The sequence below is a fragment of the Canis aureus genome, chromosome 8 (genome assembly GCF_053574225.1).
Source record: "Canis aureus isolate CA01 chromosome 8, VMU_Caureus_v.1.0, whole genome shotgun sequence".
Taxonomy (NCBI): domain Eukaryota; kingdom Metazoa; phylum Chordata; class Mammalia; order Carnivora; family Canidae; genus Canis; species Canis aureus.
The window spans coordinates 38,112,218-38,139,527 of NC_135618.1; the positions used below are offsets into that span (position 1 = coordinate 38,112,218).

General features: G+C 68.3%; 1 protein-coding gene and 1 long non-coding RNA gene across 10 annotated transcripts in view; one reads left to right on the top strand and one right to left on the bottom strand.

Annotated features, from left to right (window-relative positions):
* Window positions 1-27,310, top strand: part of CACNA1H (calcium voltage-gated channel subunit alpha1 H) — a 49,399-nt gene that overhangs the window by 12,786 nt on the left and 9,303 nt on the right. For all 8 annotated transcript variants that reach the window (XM_077906030.1, XM_077906031.1, XM_077906032.1 and 5 more), the window contains exons 2-20: window positions 13,701-13,811; window positions 13,898-14,031; window positions 14,344-14,441; window positions 16,136-16,295; window positions 16,973-17,288; window positions 17,408-17,500; window positions 18,495-19,287; window positions 20,102-20,544; window positions 22,013-22,164; window positions 22,818-23,003; window positions 23,504-23,621; window positions 23,842-23,997; window positions 24,206-24,296; window positions 24,435-24,643; window positions 25,634-26,044; window positions 26,461-26,561; window positions 26,705-26,828; window positions 26,908-26,976; window positions 27,083-27,267. In XM_077906030.1, the coding sequence (XP_077762156.1) occupies window positions 13,701-13,811; window positions 13,898-14,031; window positions 14,344-14,441; window positions 16,136-16,295; window positions 16,973-17,288; window positions 17,408-17,500; window positions 18,495-19,287; window positions 20,102-20,544; window positions 22,013-22,164; window positions 22,818-23,003; window positions 23,504-23,621; window positions 23,842-23,997; window positions 24,206-24,296; window positions 24,435-24,643; window positions 25,634-26,044; window positions 26,461-26,561; window positions 26,705-26,828; window positions 26,908-26,976; window positions 27,083-27,267 (3,950 nt within the window). The remainder of the gene's footprint in view (window positions 1-13,700; window positions 13,812-13,897; window positions 14,032-14,343; window positions 14,442-16,135; window positions 16,296-16,972; window positions 17,289-17,407; window positions 17,501-18,494; window positions 19,288-20,101; window positions 20,545-22,012; window positions 22,165-22,817; window positions 23,004-23,503; window positions 23,622-23,841; window positions 23,998-24,205; window positions 24,297-24,434; window positions 24,644-25,633; window positions 26,045-26,460; window positions 26,562-26,704; window positions 26,829-26,907; window positions 26,977-27,082; window positions 27,268-27,310) is intronic.
* LOC144318769 (uncharacterized) lies at window positions 16,614-27,292 on the bottom strand. 2 transcript variants are annotated; one of them, XR_013384797.1, is made up of 6 exons: window positions 27,122-27,292; window positions 24,163-26,951; window positions 23,520-23,709; window positions 22,458-23,413; window positions 16,891-22,379; window positions 16,614-16,850 (listed from the first exon to the last, which is right to left on the bottom strand). It is a non-coding gene; the product is annotated as an uncharacterized LOC144318769 (long non-coding RNA). The 2 variants fall into 2 exon arrangements; XR_013384796.1 differs by lacking the exon at window positions 27,122-27,292 and having other exon boundaries at window positions 23,520-27,001.

Below are 27,310 nucleotides of genomic sequence, written 5' to 3' on the forward strand. Positions count from 1 at the left end.
AGAGGCACCTGCACCGACTTCTCGGCACCGACTGGGCTCCTTCGGGGGGTGGGGGCTGCAGCTTGGTCACCGGGGCATCCGTCGGTGGAGGGGGCTGCAGCGGCGGCTCCCCTGCTGCCGGGTGGGCGTCCAAGCAGATACTGGGCGAGTGGCCGTGGGGACGGGCTGACTCCCGGGGCTCTGTGGCCCTCCCAGCCCAAGCCGCCGCCCTGGTGCCCGCTCCGAGTCAGCCCGGGTCCCTCCCATGGTCGCTGCGCCGAGGCTTGTGTATGCTGCTCGTCGTGCCTGCGATTTATGGGAGTGGGGGGCGGCCCAAGGGGGACAGAGGCCCCAGGGCCCCATGCCTGGCTTGTCCCTGCATGGGGTGCTGGGGAGGAGACGGAGCAGACGCCCCAGAAAGCAGTTCCTCCTGCCTGCCCCGTGTAGACTCGGAGGCTGGTGATGTGGGGGGGCTCTGAGAGGGACCCGCCTCCGTCCCCCGCTCCTCACAGGCCGCCCCTCCCACCTGTCCTTGGGCCCCGAGCCCTCTCACGACCACCCTGTGAAGGTGGCGGCCCCTGGATGTCCCCACGGCCCTCGCCTGCCCCCCGGCCCCCCGCTGACCCCCGGCGCTGGGCCAGGCTGCCGTCTGCCTGGAATCCACCGCGGCAGAGTGCCCTGTCCCGGACACGACTCCTGCAGGTCCTCCTGGGATCCGGGCGGGCGGCAAGCCGGGGTCAGGTCCCCCTGGAGCTCTGGCAGGAGGGGGCTCCCGCAGCCTGCCCCCCACGGGCCTAGGGGGTGCCTGAGGCTGGGACTCGGGCGGGGGGCTGGGGCAGGCAGGGGGATGCTTATTTTCAGGCCCTGATGGCCGCGGGGCTCCCCACGCCGGCTGCGTGGTCCCCGGACCCCTCCAGGGGCAGCCCAGCCTTGGGGCCTCGTGCCGCCCCCCCCGCTCATCTGGGAGGTCTGGGGGGGTGGCGGGACCCCAGGTGGGCAGGTCGTGCCGCGGCCAGGCCCCGTCCCCACTGCTCCAGAGACCTTGCGAAATCTCGCCGGGGAGTTTGGGGCCGTGGCAGCAGCAGGCGTGTTTGCTGTACGTTTGAAATACGGGCTGGCGGCTGGTGGGAACAGGGGATGTTTTAATTCCTAATTTAGACTGTTTATCTGCAGGGCTCTGGAGGCCAGGCGGGAAGAGACGGTGCCCCCCCGCCACGCCTCCGAGGGCGCCTACTGCCTCCAGCATGCTCCGGGTGGGCACGGGGAGGGGGCCCTGGCCTCCGGATCCTCCCGCGTCCCCCACGCGTGTCTGTGTGGTCAGCGAGCACCGCCTGCCCCCGAGAGGGCTGGGCCCCGAGGCCCGTGGACTCCGGAGTGCAGTGGCCTCCGGTCGGCTCAGGAGTTTAATGTAAAAATGACGTCAGGGGTGGGGCGGGAGTGGGGACCGGGTCATTAACCACCTAACCGCACGGCTGCGTCATGCTCCCGCGTCACCACGGCCACCCTAGGATCCGCGTCGTCTCCGACTTTGGGAAGGACGCGCTTCTGCACCTGGCAATCTCGGCTGGCTTCCTGGTTGCCACGCCAACTGGGTCTGCACCGCTCTGGTGTCCCCTCCCTGCACGTGCTCCGAAGGGGTGCTCGGTGGGGGCCCCCGCAGCGGGGCCAGGCGGACACCCTGCCATCCTGTGTGGGCTGCCCCTCGTGTTCCTGCCGTAAGTCACAGCCACGGGCAGCGCAGCGTGGAGTCCTTCCGGGCAGGGAAGCCGCAGCTGGGGACGGGGAGGCTGGCCCCCAGGCTGTGTCCCCAAGGCCAGCTCCGCCCCCCACCCCCGTCAGCCGCTCGGGCTGCCCTGTCTGGTCCCTCCCAGGGCCTGTGTCACTGGAGCCATCCACCCACACCCCTGCACGCACCCCTGCACACACCGTGCTCCCACAGTGCTCTCGGGGTGCCCGGCGGCCCCTTCCTCATGGATGCCTCCTGGGCAGCCCTGCTCCTCGGGGTTGGAGGCCCTGCAGGTCAGGGGTCACCAGGATGGGGAGTTGGTGATGCGCCGTCTCTGGGAAGGCCCCACTGTGTGTGGGGCCACCTTCCCAGATGCCCTGCCCTCGGCCCACCCGCAGGCCACCGTCCCCAGGTCCAGCCTGCTGGAGCTTCTACCCCACGTGGAGCCTCGTACTCCCGAACATCTGCTTTGTGGAAGCTTCCAGAAACATGCAAGGGGGTTGGGAGGTCGGAGCCGCTTTGGAAATGTGCGTTCTGTGTCCGAGCGCGAACAGTCCTCGGGTTTGCTCGGGGTCCGGCCGGCGCCCGCCCTCCGCACCCGCTCCCACCCACAGGGCCTGGCCCACCTCCCCGGGCAGCACGCTGCGCACGTGGCGGAGGGAACCCGGGGACGTGGGCACAGCAGGCGACCACATGCCCGCGCTCCTCAGAGCTCGGGGATTCCCTAATTACAGGATTTATTATGAAAGCGCCAGCTTCCTCCGTGCCGGCTTCCTACAGCCGCGGAGACAAACTGCCGGCAGCCAGCGCCGGGGGAGGGGGCTGCGGGCGCCTGCCCGGAGAGGGGTTGCTTTGGGGCCTGCCGTGGGAAGGGGGCCGCATTCCCACCCGAGGCACCCCAGCCAGGGGCTCGGGGGGTGGGAGCCCGTGTGGGACCCTCAGGCCCGGCCCTGGGTGCCTGCTCAGGCCCTGGGCAGACGCAGGAGGTGAGTCTAGGCAGGAGGATGGCGGAGAGCAGACCCATGCTGGGTCGGGGGTGTGCACGCGTGTTCACCATGTGGCCGGATGGGCCCGGAGGCGCCCGTGTCCTGTGGACGTGGGTGGTGTGGTGGGGGTGGTGCAGAGGTGGGCGCCGTTGGGGGGGTGTCCCCTGGGTGGTCGGAGATGTCCTTCCACACACGGGAGCTGCTGGCCTGGGATGACCGGTGGGGTCTGCACGGGGACGGGCCCCAGGAGGTCATCTCACCACTCACCTTCTTAGGATTTAAAGCCGACGGATCTAGGCATCCTCGGGCGGCAAGCAATGAGGGTGGTCAGTAGCCTGTCAGCCCGTCATGCCTTCCCGTGGCGTTTCTTCCGCTGACCTCGGGGCTGGGGGCAGGGACGGGGCCGAGGGCTCTGGAAGGGGAGACGCCGCGCTGCCCGGGCCGCTGGGGCCCAGCTGTGTGAGGCCCCTGCCTCGAGCATGGATGGCCCGCTGCCCTGGAGAGGACAGAGCCGCCCTGTTGTTGGTGGAGGGAGAATGGCTGAGATGATGCACACAGGCCTCTCCTTTCCTGCCGGTTTCCAGGGACCGTGCTCCGACATAATGGATCGAGTTATTAGGGGATCAGCGCAGGCTCCGGTGGCTGGAGGGGAGCCAGGTGGGCCCAGCACACACTGTGGGGCGGCGAGGCTCCTGGGGCCCGGGCAGCAGGGCTCAGGCGCATCTTTGGGGAGGCCCTACTGTGCGCACGGCCCGCCTGGCGGGGGACTCAGGTCGCGGGGGACTCAGGTCCCGGGGGCCTGGACCTGCGAGCACCGCCTCGCCGCAGGTCGTCCTGCAGTGGGACGGACAGGCCAGGCCTGCGTGTCGGGGAAGCGTGCACAGCCCGCTGTCCGTCCCTCTGGGCGGCAGGACCCCCTCACTGCTCCCAGAGCTTCTTCGCCCCCCGGAGCGTGGTGGGGATGGGGCGTCAGGGCCACCCCAGCCTGGGGGGTGCGATGGCGCTTAGGGCTGCATTTGTGTGCTCGGGGCTCCCCTGACGAACGCCACGGTTGCGTGGCCCAGACAACGTGTGCCGGTTCCTCCCCTTGTATCTCGACGACGTCTTTAGGATGCTTCCTTTCCAGATGTGACCCCGTTCTGAGGCCCCAGGGGTTAGGGCTTCTACGCGGCAACTTGGGGAGATGCGGCGCGGCCCCTGGCAGGGGGTCTGCCCTGGGAGGGATGGGAGGGGTGGCCCATCGCTGGTGGCCATGACCCTGGGAGGCCCCACATGAGCACATCCTGCACCCACTTCAGCCGGGGCCGGAATAGGACTGTCATCCTTGAGATGAACGGGGTGACCCTGAGCCACGGCCAGAAGGGAGCCACGCCAGGGCGGTCCACTGCCCTCAGAGGGACACTAGCCCTGAGCTTTGGGCGGGCTCCCCAAGGCCGCTGGCGGCAGTGACCATGTGCAAATGTCAGTGCCAGGGGTTGGCCCTGGGTGCCCTGGACAGGCGGTGGCACCGGGTACTGAGCTCAGGTCTGGCTGGTCTCAGTCCGAGCCCGAGGTCTGGGGCTCCAGGCCATCGTTTTCAAGCGTCCCTGCTGTTGAAGGGATGGGGTGGGGGTGGGGGTGAGGCTGGAGGGTCTGTGGGGTCCAGGGCAGGCGGGGGGGCTGGGGAGGCAGTGCCCCGTGAGCAGTGAGCCCGTGTGTGGGGTGAACTCATGGGTCCCCGAGGTCAGGGTCCCACCTCCCACACCGTGGGCCACGGTGCCCCGTGCGCCGTGGGAGGGACGGCCGGGGCTGCCCCCAGGCCTGTGCTAGTGCCCGTTGCCCGGCGACGCTGGTGGGGAGGCTGGGATCTGCAGGGAGGGGCCGGCGGTATGGGGTGAGGCTGCGGGGCCCCTGGGCTACCCGGGGGATCTGCAGGGAGGGGCCGGCGGTATGGGGTGAGGCTGCGGGGCCCCTGGGCTACCCGGGGGTGAGGCAGGCTCACGTGCGCTGTGTGCGAGACTGTGAGGGACCCAGGCCCCCCCATGGGCTCGGGCACCGGGTCCCCCACAGGAGGGGGCCTCCTTCAGCTTCCCGGGCCCCGGGGCCGTGGCGGTGGGGGCGGCTGGCGTGCTCCAGGCCGAGTTCCCATGCAGGGAGCGTCCAGTCCCCCGGGGTCGCTAATTCAGGCCTCGGGCAGCTGTGCGGCGGCGCTGAGGCAGCTATTTCTGGCCCAGAGAATTCCTGCCCGGAGCGGCCCCGAAGGCCTGTCCCACGGGCGGCCCATCGGCTCCCCGGGGGCCCTCCTGGCACTGTGCCCCTGCCCACGCCTGTCCCTTCCCGGGCCGGGGGCCACGCACAGCCCCCTCGGGGATGCCAGCCGGCCGGGCACGGCGCCTGAAGGAGGCTTCACCTGCAGGGCCTCCCTCCTGCCCTCTGCGCCCGGGACCGAGCAGCCTGGGGGGGCGGCCAGGTCCGAGGACCCGAGGCCTCAGCTGCTTGGGCAGGAGCCCCGCCAGCGCGGTGACCTGGGCGTCGTCAGGGGAGCTCAAGATGTGGGAAAGGAGCAGGGCTGGGTGCTAGCTGCAGCTTCAGACAGGAAACCCCCCCCACCCTGGGGCTGGGGGGCGGCAGGCCCGAGGCACTTCCACGTGCTGCCACCAAGTGGCTGGCAGGGCCCTGCGAGGGTCCGTGGCCGCACGGCCGGGCTTCCTGCAGGTGCGCTGATTGGAGGTGGACATGGGGTGCTTTTCCACTCAATTATGCCTTGGAAAAAAAAAATCTCGCGTCAAGCTCTTTATTAAGAGCCAAGCAGAGACATTAGCGCTTCTCCTAATTAGCATGGGCTCGGAAATGTGCACAATTAGAGGGAGCTGGGGCCGCACTCGGCCCTGACGTCTGAGTGCGCGCAACTGTGCGTGTGACCGTGGGCGTGAGCATGGGCGCCAGCTCTGCTCACGGGCGTGCGTGGGGCGTGCGCGGAGTGGAGTAGTACGCGTGGGCACGGGCGCCCAGACGTCGCACTCGCTGTGGACGTGCCACAGGCTCGCGCTGTTGCCGAGGTCTGGGTGGGGGCGGGGGGTTGCCCACCCTCCATGCCCACCCCCCCCGGGGCAGATAGGCATGGATGCCACCGGGCCAAGGACAAGGCGGCCCCCGGAGTAGCTGGGAAATGACGCAGGCTGGGGGGCATGTGCGCCAGAGCTGCGGGCGGCAGGGTCTCCGGGCGCCGGGCTCTGCTGGCTGGAGGGAGGCCGCGACCCTGGGGGCCGGGGCTTGGGGAGGGGGCTCGGGCTGGCTTCCGGGGATCCCCCGGGCACAGCTCTGGGGGTCCCCACGGCCGCCGGCACCCGGAGCAGCTCTCAGGACGAAGGGAGACTCCTGGGGCAGCGGGGGGCGTCCACTGGGGCGGCGGCTCCAGTGGGGAGTGGGCTTCGCGGTGCCCCAGCCTCCTGGGGGAGGTGCTCTCCCAGGAACGGCCCGGCCCCCGCCGTGTGACCCTGAGCCGCTGGCCGAGAACAAACAGCTCCATGTTTGGCCAGCAATCCCGGCCGGAGCGAGTGAGCATGAGTCACGCAGGCCTAGACTGTGGGTGGGGGGACAGGGACGGGGACAGCATTGTGGAGGCTCGGAGCAGAGGGCACGGTGTAGAAGAGGCGGCAGGACAGAGTGGACACGGTCCTGCACCCCGGTGGCTGCGGCCTCCTGCGGGCGGGCGGGCCTGGGGGTCCCGGGGCTCCGGTGGCCGCTGGGGGCCGTGGCCCTGGGTCCCCACAGGTGGGCGTGAGTGGGAGCTGGCCGCAGGAGGCCGAGGCCCTGCCCCGTGCAGGGGCCGCTCTGCTGCTAACGTCGCGTGGTGTGCCTGCAGCCGCCCGCGGCCCGGCCCTCAGCCCCCTCCTCCCCGTCTTCCCAGACACCAGCAGGATCTGGGCTGCACCCCTTCCCCAGTTAGAGCCCCCGGGGTCGCGGCTGAGCTCTGGGGCTCCTGGAGGGGGTGAGGTGGGGATCCCCTCCCACAGTCCCCTCCTCGCCATTTCAGCAGCTTGTCATCCTGGCAGCGACCTCGGGAAGGAGGGGAACCACCCTCCCTCACGCCCCGGGGTGGCCGCCTCCCCCTCCTTGCACCGGGATGCTGGCGCCAAGGCCCTGCTGCAGGAGCTCCGTGGGCACCGTCTCCCCACGGCCGTCAGGAGGCTCTCTGGCACGGTGGCCGTCCCAGGGAGCTCACTTGGTCCGGAGCTCAAGGACGGGGTCCCTGCCGGGGCGCAGAGACCCCTGCCTGAGGCTCCAGCGGGGCCCTGGCTCCCGTAGGCGTGGGGCATCGTTGGCAGACGCGCCGGTGTGGACCTGCCGCGGCCTGTGCTGTGGGGCTGGAGCCCTGACCCTGCCAGGACGGGGGGCTGCCCCGTGGGGCCCCGCCTGCCTTGGGGGTCGTGGCGGTTAGCCCGCTCACAGCCCAGGGGCCTTTGAAGGCTGTGCCATGGGGCCTGGGCTGCCCCTTACACCTCGACCCCGTCACCCGGCCTCCGGGGGCTCTGGGCAACTGCGGCCGATGAGGGTACTACAGCAGGGGTCCCGTGTGCCTGGTGTCACGGTGGGGTGGCTGTGCCCCAGGGGGCCGGGAGCAGGCCTGCCACGTCCACGTGGACACTGCGCCCAGTCTCCGCCCTGTGGGGCGGAGCGACAGCCGTGATGGTTTGGGACCCTGGCAACATGGAGCCATTGCAGACAAAAGCCCCAAAGACGCAGCTTGTGACGGACGCTGAGGTTGCACCCCCTTCCCGGAAGGTTCGCCGTCTTGAGGTGTAGCCGTTCTGGGGAGTGTAGTGCAGTGACTGGTGCGTGCTCCAGCTCGCCACGTTCCAGAACCTTCCGTCCCTCCTGGGAAGCTGTGTCCTCCACCCCCGCCGCTCATGGGTCCGTGGCCTGCACGCCTCGTAGACAGAGTCCCACATACCCTCGCTCGCCCGCCTGCCGCCTCCCCCCAGCAGCCCGTCCCCAGGGATCACCCGTGTGGTAGCGGGTGTCCGTGCACCACCCCGTTACAGCCGAGTAACACCGCATGGATGGGCCACATTCTGCTTGTGCGTTAGTGGACGCGCCGTGTTTGCTGCGCTCTGGCTCTCAGGGCCCCGCTGCTGGACACGCGGTCGGAGGACCCGTTCTGGGGTCGGGGCGGCCCCGTGATCCACGGGGAATGGCCAGGCGGCCGTCTGAGGGGCTTCCGGAGCGGGCTGGGGCCTGCGCTCCCCTGGGAGCTGGGCGTGCGTGGAGCCCTGCTGTGCCCGGCCTGCGGTGCTCCGTCTTGGTGCCTCCCGCCCCCTCGAGGGCTCCCTGGAGGGGTCCGCGTGGCACGGGGAGCAGGTGCTGCGCCCGGGCGGGTCCCCCCACCAGCAGCCGTGCACAAAAGCACGTGGCTTCCTGTTCAGGTGCCGGGCAGGGAGGAGGCTGCCCCGGCGTGTGGCTGCAGCATCTCCCGGGAGGGGCTGGCCAGCTGGGTGCGGGGCAGGAGGCCTGGGGGCTCCCACCACCCACCACCGGGGGTGAGGGGCCAGGTATGTGTCCGGGTGGGTGGGCCCTTCCCCGGGCCTCCCCCGCGCGGACAGTGGACCCCCAGGCCTGGAGACGCCGTGGCGCAGGTGCACACGCCGTGCGGAGGCCCCGAGGGCCCAGCCAGGGGGGCCACAGAGGCGGCCTCCAGCCCGGGCCCCACCCCGTGCCCCATGCTGAGCCATGGCTCCCCCATGAGGGCTTCTCCTGGGACTTTCCCGTGCCCCTTTGGACACTTCCACGCAACGTGTCCTAGCAAAGCCAGCCTCTGCACTGTGGCTTTGCTCGTGCACGGTGTCCCGCCGCTGCCTTGTTCTCCTCCGTCCACCCGGGAGGGGTTTCTGCTCTGATCTCGGTGCCACCATCGCGGCCTCCCCCCCGTCCGTGCAGACGTGGTGGCGTTCAGCCCTCGGCGGTCACAAGCCGTGCTTCCTGGCCGCGTGGACATCTGGCGGCCTCCCCGGCTCCCTGGACCTGCCCCGGTTCTCCACGGTCGTGCCGATGGAGGGGCTGGGAGGGGCCGGGGCTGGGGAGGCCACGCTGTGCGCTGAGAGGCGGCCTGGTTCTGGGCCCCGGGTCTGGTCTGTGGCAGAGCTGCTGGGGCACAGGGGATGTCCCCCCTTCAGCAGCCGGGGATTTTTGTCCTGCAGGGTGGGCTTTCTGCCCCAGGAGTAAACATATGCCTTTCTTCTGCAAGTTGGAAGACTGAACAAACACACAAGAGAACAGGGGACCGGGGGGCGCGGCAGGTGCGTGCGCATGTGGGCTGGTCCCTGAGGGCCTGGAGTGGGGTCTGCACTTGGCGTTCCCGATGCACAGCAGATCGGAATGAGTCCCCAAGGGGCGGTGTCCCAAGTGGGACATCCTGGCGGTGGGGTCGGCCTGGGAGGCCTGAGTTTGGAGTCTCTGGGCCACCCCACCCTGCACTCTGTCCTCCCTGCTGCCCGTGCCCGCTGCCTTCCTGGGCACAGGGATGCTCGCGCCAAGCTGTTGTGGATTTGGCCTAATGGAGCTTAGCCGGCGAGCAGATTGCTCTGGGGGGTGGCAGGCAGGGCACTCGGCCTCCAGAGACAGGGCTCTGCAGCTCTATGTGTGTGATCTCACGGCCACCCCCCAGGGGGCCCAGCCTGTGGGGTCAGGGCCCCATCCTTGCAGCCTTCCAGCCCCCTTGTTCCCTGATGGCCTGCGGCTCCCCTAGAGAAGACACGATGCACCCCCCCCCCCAGTGTTGGCGACCAGCCAGGGGAGCACAAGGGGGATGGGGCACGTGGAGCCTGCGGGATGCATCCTCAGCACCTGAGGGCTAACTGCGTTGCTCCCATCCCACGAGTGGAGAAACTGAGGCTCAGTGTGAGGGGTAGGTGCTCGTCCCCGGGCTCAGAGCTGGGCGCAAAGGGGAGAAATGGTCGGCACGGCTCTGGGGGCCCCGAACCAGCAGCCCTGGGTGGCCTTGGAGGCCTGCGTGTGACCTTGAAGATCTGGCTCAGGAGTCCAGGCCCACCGTTGGGTCACACTGTCCTGTGCCACGCTGGCCTCTGTGGGGACCCCCACCGCCTTCCAGGCTTTTTGAACCAGTGTCCCATGGCGTCAGGGTCCCCTGTTGGCACAGCTGCTGTGAGGGGCGACAGCCCCAAGACGTGGACCGAGGGGCCTGAGCCCTTCTGGCTTCTAGGACTGATGGCATCTCCGTGCGGCGGTGGCCGGGGCTGCCCAGCGGCCCCCCGGGTCACCCCCACTGCCAGGCCGTCCCCGCCCCGTCCGTCCTGGAAGCCTGGCTGGGCCCGCGGGGAGCCCGGGAACGAGGGAGGGCAGGTCAATGGCGACCTCCAGTAGCGCCTCGGCCGCGGCCGGCAGACCCCAGGCCGCTCAGCGGTGCCCCTGCCCTGAGCCCCCCGCCCCCCAGCACCCACAGGACCGCTTCAGCACCACGGACAGCAGCCCCTGGACTCCGTGTCCCTGGGGCCTGGCGGTAGGGCGTCCACGCGGCCCCTCAGAGCCCCGTCTGCGCATCCGTGACGCTGATGCCAGAGCCTCGGGACCGGCCCCCTGCGCCACTGCTGGGGGAGGCCCGGCCGGGGGCACCGCTGCCATGGTGGGAAGGCGGTGCCGTGACGTCTTGGTACCTGCCGGCCCCCCAGCCCGGGAAGGGGGGGGGGAAGGGCTGTGGGAAGGGCTGGCGACAGGCCAGGCGGGTGGAACACACTGGAAGTGCAGGGCTCACAGGGTGGGCGCGGGGCCTGAGACGTCCCCCCAGCATACAGAGGCCCCCCTGTTGCCCCAGTGCCGACAGAGGCTCTGGGACCCTGGGTCTCGTTTGTGAGCCCCCCGGCCCCCTGCCAGCCTGCCTGGGGGTGCGGTCAGCCCAGCCGGGGGATCAGAGAAGGTGGGTCAGGCGGCCGCGGCCAGAAAGCCTCTCAGGCCTGGGTCCTGCGGCATAGAGCATGTCCCTCAGCTCTGCACTCGCCACCCCCCCACCCCCCCGTGCTGCTGCGGCCACCGCCTCCCAGCTGCAAACGAGCCGGGCTTCCTTGGACCTGTAGTGGAAATTGACTCCAATTTGTAGAAGTTGGTCCAAAAACCTAAAGGATTTTTAATTAAAACCCAGAAAATCCATCTGTGTAATTAAGTCTCTGAAAGTCACCGGGCTCAGGACGAGGCGCCGGTTGGCACTGCCTGTCCTCAGCTGCCCGCTAAGGTGTGGCCAGGGGACGGCTGTGATGGTGGCGGGGGTGGCCTTGCTCCTGCAGGGCCCGACGCAGCCCCTGACCCCCAGGCTGGCTGCCCGCATCCCTGGGGAGCCTCCCGGCTTCTGCAGGACCCTGTCTGCAGCCCTGGGTGAGAACCACGTACGTGCGCCCATTTACACAGACCGGGGTGAGGTCTGGGGCCTGGGTGCAGGACCCGAGGATTCTTCTCCTGGTGTGTGCGGGTGGGGTATGGGGGAGGCAGGGCGGCTGTATCTTAGGGTAGTCACCCCAGAAGGGCAAGGGCTCTCGGGGGCAGATGGAGAACTCTCTAGGGGCCGGGGTCACGCTGACCAGTTTGGTTATCCCGGCCACCCCAGTACTGTCCCCGCCTCTTGGATGAGCCTGCACCAGTGCCCTCGCGGCTGGGCACCCAGATCTCTGCCCCAGGGGGTCCTGGGCCTGCAGGTGTGCCTCATGGGTGGGACAGGCCAGTAGGGCCAGCACGGTCAGGACACATCAAGGTTGGGGGGCTGGTGGGGGTTTTGCTTGTGGTTTGGGAAGATGTAGAGGTGGGATCCCAGCTCGGGGACCTCAAGCAGGGCTCTTTTCATGTAGCTGAGGGCGCGCCTACAGCTGGTCCGGGGGAGAGAGGGCCCCTCCCAGCCCCTGACCTGGAGTCTCATGGATCCGGGCCACAAGGAGCCCTGGACTCAGGCTTGAGGGTGGAGGTCGTCCGCGCTGACCTGCCCCTTCCCTTTGCTCCGGGTCCAGAACAGGGGCCGCACCCCAGCTTGGCTACGTCTTGAAGCAGGATGCGGGGTGGGGGTGGCGGCGATGATCAGGGCCGCGAGGGCAGCTGGTGGGCTTCCTGCGGGCAGGTGCAGGGAGGGTAGAGGACACCGAGTCAGGACCCTCTCCCTGGTGTGGGCGTTCCTGCAGGAGGGTCTCCAGGGCCATCGCAGTGAGCGTGCGGAGAGATCGGGCACGGGCTGAAGACGAGGGTCCCAGGTGGGGGTGAATGATGCTGGTGGACAGGGAGGCCTAGGGGGCAGGGCGTGTGCGGCAGCGGGAGGGGGCAGCCAGCCCAGCCCCAAAACATTTAGGGTCCAGGGAGAGCTCGGAGTGCTGGGCAGGGAGGGTGCCCGGCTCCTCAGGGTGCACAGCACCCCCCCGCAGGTGGGCGCACACACCGGGGAGGGGCAGGCGGATGTGCACTACCTTCCTGCAGGGGGTGGGATGCACCCCCCATCGTCCGACCATTGGCCCCCCCCAGAGCCACCTGCTCCGCCGCTGTGCCTGCTGGGGCCCTAGGGGGTGTTTCAGCTCTCGCGGTGACACACAGTGTCCCACCCGTGCACGACCCCCCTCCTGAGGGGGATTATTGCAGCAGGTTAGGGACAGAGAGGGGTCAGGAGCCAGGAGAGCGCTACAGCCTGAGCGCCCCACAACCCAGCCTGACCCCCACCCCTGGCCCGACGGGACGCCGCGCCCCCGCCCGTCCTTCCAGCCCAGTACCTGGGCACCTGTGTGGGCCCAGAGGCTGTGCGGCTGTAGCCGGAAGCTGATCTCTCCATCCCCGCAGCCAGACGGACGCACAGGCACTTGCTACCGCCGAAGCCATTAGCAGTAATTACCGCGTTCTCGGCAGGACCCAAATGACAGAAATGACAGCGGTGGCCCGCCCCACACCGCACCCCGCGCTGCACTTGCACTGCCGCCCCCGCCCTCCCCGGGAGGCTGGGGGGAGGCTGGGGAGACGGGAGGGGGCGCGCCGCCTCCAGCTCCGGCAAAGGGTGGGTGCCCGGGCCCCGGCTTCCTCACGCCCCGTGTCCCTGAGCCCGTTCCCCTCCCAGGCCTCGTCCCTGCCCTGACCACAGCCCCAGGCTCTGGGGCCCCCACCCTCCTGCCCCAGCGGCCCCACAGAAAGCCCACTGTGGAGGTGGGTGCGGGTGCCGGGCTTCTTGCCGCAGGGACGGCGTGTGGGGTGCACAGGCGGCCTGCGACAGGGCCCCCTGGAGTCCCCCGAGAACATGAGGGCGTGGGACGCACCCCTTCCCAGAGCCCCGGAGCCCACCACCCTGCGCACTGGCCGTGCAGTCTGTGTGGAGCCCCGGCGCCCCCTGGCGGCTGGCTGCCCGCGGAATGTCTAGGAGGTCACAGTTGGGCTCTGGGCCCCAAACCTGGGAGCCTGCGGGGTGGCCTTGGTGCCAGCGTGTGGGGACGCGGCACTGCCTGCTGGCCCAGCTCCCGAGGCCCCCGCCCTGTCTGGACCCCCCCTTGCAGAGGACCCCTGGCCATGGCCGGTCACACTCTGGGGCTGGGTGGCTGGGGAGGGGTGGGGGGGTGTTCTCCTTGGTCCCCATCCGTCCAGGGGCTCAGGAGGGTGCACCTCCCCCAGGCCCAGCTGCCGAGCTGAGCCGCAGCTCTTGTCCCATTGCAGCAGCTGTGGTCAGCAGGGGGCCACCCTCAGGTCACCTCGCAGTCTATGTGCACCTGAAGCACACGTCAGGACCCGGGCTGGCTGAGCCCGTGAGACGAGATGGCTCACCGAGGGCTCCACCTCAGCTTGGGGCACCTGCCCAGGGGCCCGCTCTGTGCCTTGGTTTGCCCTCTGTACCCGAGGGCTTGGCAGCAGTGTCCCCAGGCCCACGGGGGTTGCTGGTGCTGCGCACACGGCCGGGGGCAGGGCTCTACCTTGCAAAGCCCGGCTGGTAGGGGGCGGGTCCCGGGGCCCTGCTCCCCTTCGGCCGCGTCCCAGCCTCAGCGTTGACCCTTAACTCGGCCGCCCGCCCCACGTGGTTCGAGCACGTCAGCATGCTGGTCATCATGCTCAATTGCGTGACCCTGGGCATGTTCCGGCCCTGCGAGGACGTCGAGTGCCAGTCGGAGCGCTGCAGCATCCTGGAGGTGGGCAGCGTGCGCGGCCCGCGGGCCACGGCCAGCCCCTGGGGACGGGCTGGGGGGACTGGCTCTCAGGCCCTGTCTCCCGCCAGGCCTTCGATGACTTCATCTTTGCCTTCTTCGCGGTGGAGATGATCATCAAGATGATCGCCCTGGGGCTCTTCGGGCAGAAGTGCTACCTGGGGGACACGTGGAACAGGCTGGATTTCTTTATCGTCATGGCGGGGTACAAACCCCGCCCACAGAGCCGGGGCGGGCCCAGGAGACCCTCGCGCCCACAGTCGCACCCGCACCTGGCCCAGCCTGTCCCCCGCTCAGGCCCCGGGGGTGGGGGTGCACTCTGCAGGGGCCCAGGGGAGGTGGCTAGGGGTGGGGAGCCGGCGCGGCCTCTGCCAGGGGACCCGACACGCATCCTGAGCTCCCGGTGCCAGCAGTAGGGTGGCGGGACAGACACAGATGGCTGTGAGTGGGACGGCGCCCAGCGGTGCCCCAGTAGGCTCTGAGGCCCTGCCCGAGAGTCCATCCCTCTGCCCCCCAGCATGATGGAGTATTCGCTGGACGGACACAACGTGAGCCTCTCGGCCATCCGGACAGTGCGTGTGTTGCGGCCCCTCCGCGCCATCAACCGTGTGCCCAGTGAGTGGCCCCTCCCCTGGGACAGCCCTCCCCAGTGCTCTCGAAGGTCCCCGGGCCGTGGGACCGGAAGCGCAGGAAGCGCACGTTGCTTGCCTCTGGACCCCCGGCCGTGGGGGAGCAGGGGCGAGCTGCCTGCCGCTCACCCCCCGAGGCTGGACCGGGTTGGGGGTGGCAGGCAGGCTGCGTGGGGTCCCGTCTCCCCACAGCAATGCCAGCTGAGGCCTCGTCTGTACAACATCTGGGGTCATGCTGGGGGCTGCTGGAGGGAAGCGTCCAGAAGCTTCCGGGAAGTCACGTGGCTGCTTGTTTGGAAAGCCGCCTGTCCTCACGCTGGTCATCTGCCCGCACGGGCGGGGGGCGGGGGTGGTCTGGGATTTTTCCATCTCTGAGGATTCGCTGCTGTGTCTGAATCCAGCAGTTACTTCTCCTGGGCAGGAGGGCTCCGTGTAAGGGGGGTGCATGTGCGTGGGTCTGCACCTTCCAGGTGTTGAGCCCGCGTAGGTGTGCACGCGGCCTCTCCAGCTGCTGGGCCTGAGTCCTGGTGTCCTCAGCACCCAGGCTAGGCCATCAGGGCTGGTCCTACAGCTCGCCCTGGACATCACACACCCTCGGGGACAGGCACTCCCTCCCCGGGGCCGGTCAGCTCCACCAGAGGGCAGGCGTCCTGGAGTTGTGCCGTGTGGTGCAATCCCCTGGGTCTCTTTTCCACCTGCCCACCCGACCATATCCTCAGGGTTCAGATGGGGCTCAGATGCCCTGGGAGCCTGGGAAAGTCCCGGAGCCTCTCTGAGCCTCCCCTTGTCCCACCTGTAACAGGAGGGCACTAGGGGTCCCCTGGAGAGGCTGTGCGAGATGAGGTGACATGTGAGGCTCTGGGCTGTGCCTGGCGCCCCCCCACACCCCCCACGCCCTCGGTCTGCTCACCTGGGCCCCCCTGTGAGAGGCCCCCCTGTGGCCACTGGCAGCCTGGTCTCCCTCTGGGGATATTGCCCCGTTCCAAACAGTGCCTGCCCTAGACAAGCCCAGGTGTTCCTCATCATGAGTCCCAGGTGTCACGCTCAGGGTTGTGTCCCATAGCTGCCTGGGGTTCGCTCTGAGCCCTGGATCGTGTCAGTGACCCTGGGGGCCCAGGGCAGGTGCCCCCCTGGCCCAGGCCATGGTTTGCTGCCTCAGCCTTGCCCTTGTTCGTTTTGGGAAAGGAGTCACCCTTCTGAGGTCTGGGAGGGGATAGGCCCAGGTAAGTGGGGGACACAGGGGGCTTGGCCAACCCACTGCTGGATTGATTTGCATTCGTACAGCCCCAGCTCCTGCCCTGGGGTCCCCTTGCCAGTGCCGGGCCCTGCTCCTGTGTGATTGACGCAGGGCGTGGGAACAGGTGCTTCCTGAACCCCGTACCCACGGCAAGACCCCTGGCTCCTGAGTCCTGGAGGCAGCACGGAGCCACTGGGGTCCCTGAGGTGCCCGGGGGCCCCAGATGTGCCTGGTCCTGGCGGTGGGTCATTCAGACCCGAGATCACCCAGGCCCACAGCCTCTCTCTGCCCCGCGTAGGGCGTCACTGGCTCTCAGGGCCGAGTGTGTGGGGACCTGGCGCGAGTCCCCCCAGAGTTCCCGTGTGTGGACGGCAGAAGGGGTGGGGGGCTGGCGGGAGCCCCTGGAGGACTCCACTGTGCTCACTTGTTTCCCCGCCCCACAGGCATGCGGATCCTGGTCACGCTGCTGCTGGACACTCTGCCCATGCTCGGGAACGTCCTCCTGCTCTGCTTCTTCGTCTTCTTCATCTTCGGCATCGTGGGCGTCCAGCTGTGGGCCGGACTGCTCCGCAACCGCTGCTTCCTGGACAGCGGCTTTGCCCGGTGGGGCCCCTGAGGGCCCGTGGGGGGTGGGGGGGGCGGGGTGGCCTCAGGCTCCTCCCCTCCAGCCCTGCCCCTGTAGGCTCCTCCTCTTCAGCCCCGCCCCTACAGGCTCCTCCCCTCCAGCCACACCTCCTTGTGCCCCGCCTCACAGGCCCCTCCCCTCCAGACCCGCCCCACAGGCTCCTCCCCCCTCCAGCTCCACCCCTACAAGCTCCTACTCTCCAGCCCCGCCCCTGCAGGCCCCTCCCCTCCGGCCCCGCCCCCTTTGTGCCCCACCCTGCAGGCTCCTCCCCTCCGGCCCCGCCCCCACACGCCCCGCCCCTGCAGGCTTCTCCCCTCCAGCCCTGAATCCATGGACTCGGTCTTCCTGCATTACTCGGGAGTTGCGGTTCCGTCTTTTGGGTGTTTGTTACCTAATCTATCTCACGTGTTCTCTTGTGTTTTTTCTTTATGAACCTGTTTCGCTGTTTCTGTTCTCTCGTCCGTCGCTATCACTGACTCCCATTTGTGTCTCACGCTTTGTTTCTCTGCGTCTGTCCGCACCTCTGCATGCACCTGTGCATCTCTGCGTGCACCTGTGCATCTCTGCGTGCACCTGTGCATCTCTGCGTGCACCTGTGCGTCTCTGCGTCTCTGCCTCTACACGTGTCCGGGTCCGCACCTCCCGCCGGCCGCAGAAACAACAACCTCACCTTCCTGCGGCCGTACTACCAGACGGAGGAGGGCGAGGAGAACCCCTTCATCTGCTCCTCGCGCCGGGACAACGGCATGCAGAAGTGCTCGCACATCCCCAGCCGCCGGGAGCTGCGCGTGGAGTGCACGCTGGGCTGGGAGGCGTACGGGCAGCCGCAGGCCGATGCTCCCGGAGCCGCCCGCAACGCCTGCATCAACTGGAACCAGTACTACAACGTGTGCCGCTCGGGCGGCTCCAACCCCCACAACGGCGCCATCAATTTCGACAACATCGGCTATGCCTGGATCGCCATCTTCCAGGTGGGGCCCGGCTCCTTGGCTGAGGGCCTGGGCCTGTTTCCCCATCAGCGGGGGCGGGGGCGAGGGGCCCCTGCGGCCCTCCCAGGGCCGTCCGTGTGTGCAGCTGCCTGTCCCCGCAGGTCATCACGCTGGAGGGCTGGGTGGACATCATGTACTACGTCATGGATGCCCATTCCTTCTACAACTTCATCTACTTCATTTTGCTCATCATCGTGAGTGTGGGCGACGGGGCGAGTCCCGGGGGCCGGGCGGGTTGTTTGGGGCCACCAGTGTTGGTGGGTGGAGATGCCCTCATGGTGTGACAGCTGGCCTCAGACCCCTGAAGTCCTGTCAGTGGGCGCCGTCATGACCCCAATGTCGCGCAATCCCAGCCTCTGCTGACTCTCGGCGTCCTTGCATGAGCTGAGCTGCAGGGTGGGCAACAGAGGCCCGGGGCGGCCCGTGGGGCACCAGGGGGCTTCTACTCAGCCCCCAGGGGGAGGTGGTTGTGGGGAAGCCCACCCCCAGCAGGCCTCTCATGGTCGGGTCCCATGCAGAGATTGCAGAAGAGGCCCGGCTACATTTTGGGGTCACAGCCCTGCAAAGAACAGGTACCCCAAAGGCAGGACTCTCCCTGGTGTAGGTGCCCCCGCCAGGCACAGTCTTCCATAGTATATGTGGGTCTCCAGACATAGGGGTGTCCGGGGCAGGGTCTGTAAGGACCCCACTATAGAGATGGGGAGATGTTTTTGTGTTTGATCACAAGCAGGAGCTGAGGACAGTGTGGCAGTGTGACCCTGCTGTGGGGGACATAAAGCCCAGGGTTTTGGGGGGGACTTCCTGGGGGAGGACAAGCCGTACAGATGATGGGAAGGAAAGGTCTCCCCGCCACCCCTCACTTGTGCCCCACCCATCCACACGTGGGCTGCACACGTGGGCCAGGAGCCCTTACTCAGCTGCCCATGGCAGGTGCTGAGTTTTGGCACCACATCATTGGGGACCCCACCCCTCTCGGCGCCCATGCCGGCCATGCTCACGGCTGTGTCCCCGGCCCCGAGGACAGGCAGTGAGCAGCAGGGCTCACCGTTTCCCCTGGGACTCGGTTCCTGCCGTGTGGAAGCGGCTCCTGTCCCCGCTGCCTGCCCCGCCCGCCCCTGACAGCCCGCAGGACTCTTCCCCAGCTCCCTGGGCTGGCCACGGGGGCTCACCGCTGCCCGCCTGCTGCAGGTGGGCTCCTTCTTCATGATCAACCTGTGCCTGGTGGTGATCGCCACGCAGTTCTCGGAGACCAAGCAGCGGGAGAACCAGCTCATGCGAGAGCAGCGTGCGCGCTACCTGTCCAATGACAGCACGCTAGCCAGCTTCTCAGAACCGGGCAGTTGCTATGAGGAGCTGCTCAAGTACGTGGGCCACATCTGCCGCAAGGTGAAGAGGCGCAGCCTGCGTCTCTATGCTCGCTGGCAGAGCCGCTGGCGCAAGAAGGTGGACCCCAGCAGCGCCCTGCACGGCCAGGGCCCCGGGCACCGGCCGAGGCGGGCGGGGAGGCACATGGCCTCCGTCCACCACCTGGTCTACCACCACCACCACCACCACCACCACCACTACCACTTCAGCCACAGCAGCCCACGCCGGCCCGGCCCCGAGCCCGGCCCCGGGGACACCAGGCTGGTGCAGGCTGGAACGTTGCCCTCCCCGCCCTCGCCAGGCCGCGGGCCACCGGACGCCGAGTCCGTGCACAGCGTGTACCACGCAGACTGCCACGTGGAGGGGCCGCAGGAGAGGGCCCGAGTGGCCCACGCCGCGGCCGCTGCTGCTGCCAGCCTCAAGCTGGCCACAGGGCTGGGTGCCATGAACTACCCCACCATCCTGCCCTCACCTGCCGGGGGCAGCAAAGGGGGCGCCAGCCCGGGGCCCAAGGGCAAGCGGGCCGGAGGGCCTCTGGGCACCAGCGAGCAGAGCCCCCTGAGCCTGAGGGGCCCCGACCCCTATGAGAAGATCCAGCATCTGGTCGGGGAACACGGTAAGGACCCAGCCCCACGCTGTGGGGAGGAGGTGGGACCGGGGTTGGGTGAGCCTCAAGGAGACAGGCCTCTTGGGACGTCCTCTGCCTGTGCGCTCTCCGGGGAGGCCCTGGGTACCTTGGCGAGCCCCGCGTTCCCCTTTCTCCTATTGAGCCCTGGAAGAAGGGGGCAAGGGCCTGGGGGGAGGGCGCCTGGCCTCACTCTGCCCCAGACCAAGCCCAAGCGGCCCCAGGGCAAGTGAGGCCCGAGCATTTGCCAACAAAGGCTGACAAAGTCCATCAAGGCCACACGCCTTTGCCTCGCCCCACCTGGTCCCCAGGGAACCCACAGCCCTGCCTCTGGCCGCTTTAGAGGAGGTGGGGGTGGGGAAGGTGAAACAGGTCACAGAGCCCCTGAGGGTCAGGGAGAGGGGCCGGGGAGAGGGGCCGGGGGTCACCCGAGACACTCCGCCTCTCCCACCTGGGGCCCAGCTCCCCCCACCTCGGAGGGACACTGGGTCTCTTGCAGACAGGAGGCCTCCGGGGGGGTGGGTGTGTGCGGGTGTGCGGCCAGGGCGCATTGGAGCATGCAGGGCCTGCACGTGCACCGTCCCACGCCACCCCCAGGAGCGGGTGGGCGGCGGGCCGTGGCGCGGCCTGCTCTGTGCGGCCCCGGAGCCACGGCGTTACCGTTGGTGTGAGACACAGCTTGGGCTCTGGAGTCTCGCGCGAGGAAGCCGCGTAGGGTGGCTCCCGGGTGGGCGTGTGCGCTGCGCTGCCCCCGGCGGGGCCCCGCGCTCGCGGCCTGACCCTGCCTGTGCCCCTGTCCCTGCAGGACTGGGCCGGGCTCCCAGCCGCCTGTCGGGCCTGAGCGTGCCCTGCCCCCTGCCCAGCCCCCAGGCAGGCACGCTGACGTGCGAGCTGAAGAACTGCCCGTATTGTGCCAGCGCGCTGGAGGACGCCGACTTCGAGCTCAGCGACTCCGAGAGCGGAGGCTCAGAAGGCAACGCGGTCTACGAGTTCACGCAGGACGTGCGGCACGGGGACCGCCGCGACCCCATGCAGCCCGCCCCGGCGACGGACACGGCCGGCCAGGGCAGCACGCGGCAGCGGGCACAGCGGCGGGCGGCCCCGGGCCAGCAGGGCGGGCTGGGCCACGTGTGGGCCACCTTCAGCGCCAAGCTGTGCTGCATCGTGGACAGCAAGTACTTCAACCGCGGCATCATGGTGGCCATCCTCACCAACACGCTGAGCATGGGCGTGGAGTACCACGAGCAGGTGGGTGTGGGGCTGGTCCTCCCGTGGGGCCGCGGAGGGGCCAGGGACGCCATTGGAGCTCAGACGCTCCCGTCTCCTGCCGGGGCTGGGTCCCTGTCGGGTACCAAGTGGTTCCCGTGTGGAGGTTCTGGGGTCCCAGGAGGCCACCACAGGCCCGGGGGCAGCAGGGTCAAGGGCATCCGCCAGCCAGCCGGTGGCTGTGCTGAGGATGGGACGCCCCGGGCTCAGCTCTCGCGGGGCGGGGGGGCTCCCCTGACGTGAGCCAGGACCACTGGCTGTGCCTGCTGGGATGCTCCTTGGTGGCCGCCAAGGGCCAGAGTGTGGGGTGGCCCCCAGGAGGAAGCAGTGGGGCCGTGTCTGGCCCCCCAGCCGCCGCAGAAGTGGTCGCCTGTGCACGCTGGCTGTCCTTGGCCCCTGCCCTGGAGCAGAAAGGGCAGCAGCTAGGTTAGGCCAGGAGAGGGGGTCTCTCCAGGAACCAGGCTGGGTCACCCATGGTGACCAAATGGGAGTTCCTCGTGCCCCACTGTTGGGGTTTTTCCGGCCACGTAAGGAATTTGATTGTGGAACAATTTGGGAAAAATCCAAGCAGTGGTGGCCTTCAGCAGGCACTGGGGGGAGGGAGGGCAGCTCAGGCAGGGGCATCTAGGCATCAGGGCAGGGATTCCCTCGTAGAGAAGAGTCCCTGCGCACATACACACAAGTATGCGTGTGCACATGTTCAAGGCTTACCGACGCAAGTGGGAGCACACGTACTACACATACAGCTTGTATGTAGGCGCACATGCTCTGGTGTGTGCGCATGGACGTGCACTTGTGTGTGCACACGTAGGGTTATTTACACTAGCGCAGGTGTGCACATGGACATGCATGCACATGGACAGGCACGTGTGTGTGTGCGGGGTATTTACACTAGTGCAGGTGTGCACATGGACACATGGACAGGCACACACGTGTGTGCACACAAGGTCACATGTTGGTAAACGTGCAGGCATGCACACGTGGGAGTGTTTACACTAGCCCAGGTGTACTCTCAGACATAGATGTGCAGGCATACACACACACAGGTGAGTCAGCACGTCTCCAGGAAGAAGGCTTCTGGAGCCTTCCGCCAGCAAGAAGGGGTGGGTGAGGCTGCCAGGGTCCAGGGAAGTGCATCAGATCTGCACCCCGTGCTCCCCCATGCCTGCCCTAGAACCCTGGGGCAGGTGCTCTGTGCCCTGTTCCCGTGGCCAGCCCTGGCTCTGGTGAGCGGTCGCACTGGTGGCAACGTCCAGCAGGCCCCGGGAGCTGGGGACAGCCAGGTGGATGGGCCGGGCAGGCTGTGGTCCTTGCCCTCCTGCAGACAGCGGCCAGTTAGGGGATTTTTGAGCTGCTCCCTCGAGGTGGACTCAGCTGCTCTTGAACTCTGGGGGGGCATGGTGGTGGGGGAGCCGCGGGGGCGCCCTGACGGCCTCCCTGCCGCCTGCAGCCCGACGAGCTGACCAGTGCCCTGGAGATTAGCAACATCGTGTTCACCAGCATGTTCGCCCTGGAGATGCTGCTGAAGCTGCTGGCCTGCGGCCCACTGGGCTACATCCGCAACCCCTACAACATCTTCGATGGCATCATCGTGGTCATCAGGTGGTGCCCCGTCCCCCGCCTGGGCCGCAGGGGCCTGGGAGCTCATCTCTCACCCCCCACCCCCCGAGAGCTGAGCCCCCGTCAGAGGAAGGCTCTGACAGGATGTCATGGGCAGCGTCCCCTCCCTGGGACCAAGTCCCTCCCCGCCGGCGCTGTCAGCTCCATGCAGTCTGCTGCACCTCACAGATGTTTCTAGAACGTAGTGCAGCTGTGCCCTGCAGGAGCAGAGTGGGCACTTGGCCACCCAGCTGGAGGTCACTTAGGCCTCACCCCTGCGAGGAAGGCCAGCTCACCTGTGGGGCGTCTGCTGCAGCCAAGTCCATGCAGAAAGGAGTGGGAGGGTCTGGGGTAACCCTCCCCCAGGAGGCAGGGCCCTCAGGAGTCCGGGGGTCCCCCGGGGAGTGGGGAGGCACTGTGTGAAAGGCACAGGACGGGGCCGGCCCTGGGCAGAGAAGCTGACCAGGCCAGAGCCCGAGTTCCGGCAGCTTCTGGGGGACGGCAGTTAGGTGGGTGGCTTGGACAACACCGCCACGGCCCTCCAGCCCCCTGGGCGCCTGGATGCAGCCACACCTCTGCTCGGCCACGGGGTGAAGGAAGGCCGCGGGACCCATGGTCGGAGAATGGGCCCCGCTGACCCCCGCCCCGGCCCACAGCGTCTGGGAGATCATCGGGCAGGCGGACGGCGGCCTGTCAGTGCTGCGGACCTTCCGGCTGCTGCGGGTGCTGAAGCTGGTGCGCTTCATGCCGGCGCTGCGGCGGCAGCTGGTGGTGCTCATGAAGACCATGGACAACGTGGCCACCTTCTGCATGCTGCTCATGCTCTTCATCTTCATCTTCAGGTGGCCGCCTGCCTTGCTGCACACCAGCCTCCCTGCGGTGCCACCCCATGCTTCTGGGCTTGGGGGCTTGGGGGGGGGGCAGGAGCCTCCAGGTGGGGGGATCAGGGACTGTGCCCAGAGGAGAGCAGAGAAGGGGTGGGACAGCCAGGCCCAGGTCCATAGCCTTCGCCTGGTACGTGCACAGCGCCCGCCATCGGGTGGTCTGGCCTGGGGTCAAGCCTCAAGGATGGGCTGGGGCGGGGAGGACAGCCCAAGCAGCTGAGTGAGACAGACGCCCCAGGCACCTCCCACCCAGCCTCAGTCTACCCACCTGTGATTTGGAAACCGCTGGGCCGTGGGCACCAGGAGGGAGGCCCCAGTACGCCGGAAGGCTGGCGGCCGGGCCAGTGGGGAAGGATGGAGAGCAGTCCCTGGGTGCAGGGGTGACCACGCAGGGCTTCACCTGCTGCCCGCCTCCCCGCACCCCTCCCTAAACTCACTCACTCCTGCCCTGCCTTCAGCATCCTGGGCATGCACCTGTTTGGCTGCAAGTTCAGTCTGACGACAGACACCGGAGACACGGTCCCCGACAGGAAGAACTTCGACTCCCTGCTGTGGGCCATCGTCACCGTGTTCCAGGTAACGCCTGGGTGAGCGTCCCAGGGGGAGTCATGGTCCCCAGGAGAACAGCCGTCCTGCTCAAGGCAGCTCTGGAGCAGGCCCTGGCCTGTGTGAGGCCAGAGCAGTGGAGGGGCTGTGAAGGGTGGTGGGGAGGCTGTGCAGAGCCCCTGCCACCCCGGGCTGGCCGCCACCCCTCTCTCCTGGTCTGGGCATGCTCTGCCTCATGGCCCCTCCGCAGATCCTCACCCAGGAGGACTGGAATGTCGTCCTCTACAACGGCATGGCCTCTACCTCCTCCTGGGCCGCCCTCTACTTCGTGGCGCTGATGACCTTTGGCAACTACGTACTCTTCAACCTGCTGGTGGCCATCCTGGTGGAGGGCTTCCAGGCGGAGGTGAGGGATGGGGTTCCTGCCCAGACCATCACGGTCCCCCTCCTCCATCCTCCAGCCGCTGCACCTGTGCCCCTGGTCGTGACTTCGTGGTCACACCTGCCTCTGCGCCGGCCCAGCCCTCCCTGGGGAGTCCACGTGCGGGTGCCCGGCGCAGATGGCTCCCACCTGAGGGGAGTCTCAGACGTGCCTTCTGCTCTGCGGGGTGCAGGGTGACGCCAACAGATCCGACACAGACGAAGACAAGACATCCACCCACTTGGAGGAAGATTTTGACAAGTTCCGAGATCTCCGGGCCACAGGTGAGTATCTGGGCAGTGGGGCCAGCGGTGGTACTGCCCACCCTGCCCTGGCACAGCTGGGACTCCGTGGGCAGGCTCTTGGGTGGGCACATTCCCTTCCTAGAAGCCCCGCAGGTCACCACCAGCTTGTCCATCCAGAGATGAAGATGTACTCACTGGCGGTGACCCCCAACGGGCACTTGGAGGGCCGAGGCAGCCTGCCCCCTCCCCTCATCATGCACACGGCGGCCACGCCCATGCCCACCCCAAAGAGCTCCCCACACCTGGATGCGGCCCCCGGCCTCCTGGACTCGCGGCGTGGCAGCAGCAGCTCTGTGGACCCCCAGCTGGGCGACCAGAAGTCGCTGGTAGGCACCCTTCCCTGCCCGGGTCCTGTGGCCTGTCCCAAGGACGAGTGTGGGTCCCGCACACCCCCCCAGTCATAGCCCACAAATCCCTGTCCCCGAGCGGAGGTAAGCGCTCTGTCTTCCTATAAACGGAGCTAGGAGCGGCTGCTCTCGTGGAAGGAGTATGAGTTGACCAGACATGGGAATGCGGGGCACCCCTCTCCTCTCCAGTAGAGCGTCAGGCAGGGAGTTTATCTTCCGAATTGAAATAAAAGATAAAAGCTGGCAGAGCAGAGCGTACATCAAAGGAGAAACAAAAGGGACATCAGAAAGGGGACACACGACAGAAGCCAGGCGGACGTCCCCCAGAGCCGGAGCCACGGGGCTTTCCGTGCACGCCCAGGAAACACCACCCTAGCTGCCAGCCCAGTGCTGCTTCTGGACTGCGGCAGGCGGGGGGAGCTGGGGGGGCGGGTACGGACACAGCAGAGTCCAGGCGGAGCGTGGGGACAGACGCGCATCCGTACCAGAGAAGCTGCACAGCCGGGCAGCGTAGCACCCAGATGCATGCAGCCCTCTGGCCCCGGGAGGGGGAGTGAGAGTGAGCAGGGAAGGGGGCGCCTGGAGGTGAATCCCCGTCCCTCTGTCCCTCCTGAGACACAGCTGCGTGTGTCCCAGAGGCTGCCACCAAGGAGCTGCTCTGGGCAGGGGTGTGAGGGCACCTGGCCTGCTGGCCCCTGGCCGGTGCACAAGCACCTGCACCTGCCCTCCAGACACGCTCGCTCCTTGTGGGCGGGCTCTGTGCCACAGGCATGCGGCGGAAATGCGGTGTCGCTGGCCGCTGCCCAGTGGGGTCACTGCCTGGTAAAGGAGGAGGCTCACGTGCAGACGCCACCCACGGCGCTAATAGTAATGCCACCGGTCAGGAAGGGCCCATGGCCGGGTGCCCAGGGCCCGGATGTTTGGGGGGACTTGGGGGGCTGGCCCTGCTCACTCCTCCCCCTCCCACAGTCCAGCCTCCGAAGCTCACCCTGTGCCCAGTGGGGCCCCAGCAGTGCCTGGAGCAGCCGGCGCTCAAGCTGGAACAGCCTGGGCCGCGCCCCCAGCCTCAAGCGCCGGAGCCAGTGCGGGGAGCGTGAGTCTCTGCTGTCCGGGGAGGGCAAGGGTAGCACGGACGAGGAGGCCGAGGACAGCAGGCCTGGAGCGGGGGCCTCCCCCGGGACGCGCCCCGTCCCGCTGCGGCGCGCCGAGTCCCTGGACCCCCGCAGCACGCTGGACCTGCGGCCTCCCCGCCCGGCCGCGCTGGCACCCGCCAAGTTTCAGGAGTGCAACGGGCAGGTCCTGGCCCTGCCCACGGAGTTCTTCCTGCGCATCGACAGCCACAAGGAGGATCCGGCTGACTTTGACGATGACGTGGAGGACGTGAGTGGGGGCCCAACCCATGCCTCCCCAAAGCCGACCCTGAGGCAGGGACTCGGGGCACCTGACTGGTGGGGGGCTCTGCGCCCCACGGGGGAGGGGAGGCTGAGCAGCACCTGACACAGTGGCCTGGCCTTCACTTGTGCACAGGGAGCCCGGGAGCAGATTCTCCCCAGGGGCCACCTGGCCTCCAGCTGAGGGGTGGTTCTGAGCCGCCAGCAGGGAGACCCTCAGGAGCAGGAGGGTGAGGCAGAGGCACCCACTGAGGCCAGAGCAGTTCTGAAGGGTGGGGGTCAGCTGCAGGGGCGTGGGCTCCCAGTGAGGGGCTCTCGGTGCTGGGGTGCGGAGGATGAGGCCTGGGAGCCCAGGGGCTGGCCTGGCCAGGAGGGGCCCTGTGGACCTGCCCCCTCCCTCCCTAGAGTTGCTGCCTGCGTCTGCACAAGGTCCTGGAGCCCTACAAGCCCGCGTGGTGCCGCAGCCGCGAGCCCTGGGCCCTGTACCTCTTCTCTCCGCAGAACAGGTGAGGGGCTCACCAGGTAGGGGGGCCTTGGAGCCGACCCGGACCTCAGCGCCCCCACCCCGATCCTTGCGCCCCCTACCACATGGTGAGCATCCCCAGGGGGCCGCCCCCCATCTCACAGCGCCTCCCCCCACACCGTCCAGGTTCCGGGTCTCCTGCCAGAAGATCATCGCTCACAAGATGTTCGATCACGTGGTCCTGGTCTTCATCTTCCTCAACTGCATCACCATCGCCCTCGAGAGGCCGGACATCGACCCGGGCAGCACCGTGAGGCGCCCTTCCCAGCCAGGGGGTGGGGGTGCGGGGTTGAGGGGCGCAGCCAGCCGCCCACCGCCTGTGCTTGCAGGAGCGCGTCTTCCTCAGCGTGTCCAACTACATCTTCACGGCGATCTTCGTGGCAGAGATGATGGTGAAGGTACCTGCAGGCCTGGGAGGACGCCATCCCGCCCAGCAGCTTCCCCACCCACCCCCATACCGGGCTGTGCTGCCCCCCCACCTGGGCTCCTCCTCTGCGCTCCCAGGTGGTGGCCCTGGGCCTGGTCTCTGGCGACCACGCCTACCTGCAGAGCAGCTGGAACGTGCTGGACGGGCTGCTGGTGCTGGTGTCCCTGGTCGACATTATCGTGGCCATGGCTTCGGCCGGGGGCGCCAAGATCCTGGGCATCCTGCGCGTGCTGCGCTTGCTGCGGACGCTCCGGCCCCTGAGGTGGGCGGGGCCATCGGTTAGGGTGGGGCCAGGTGGGCGGGGC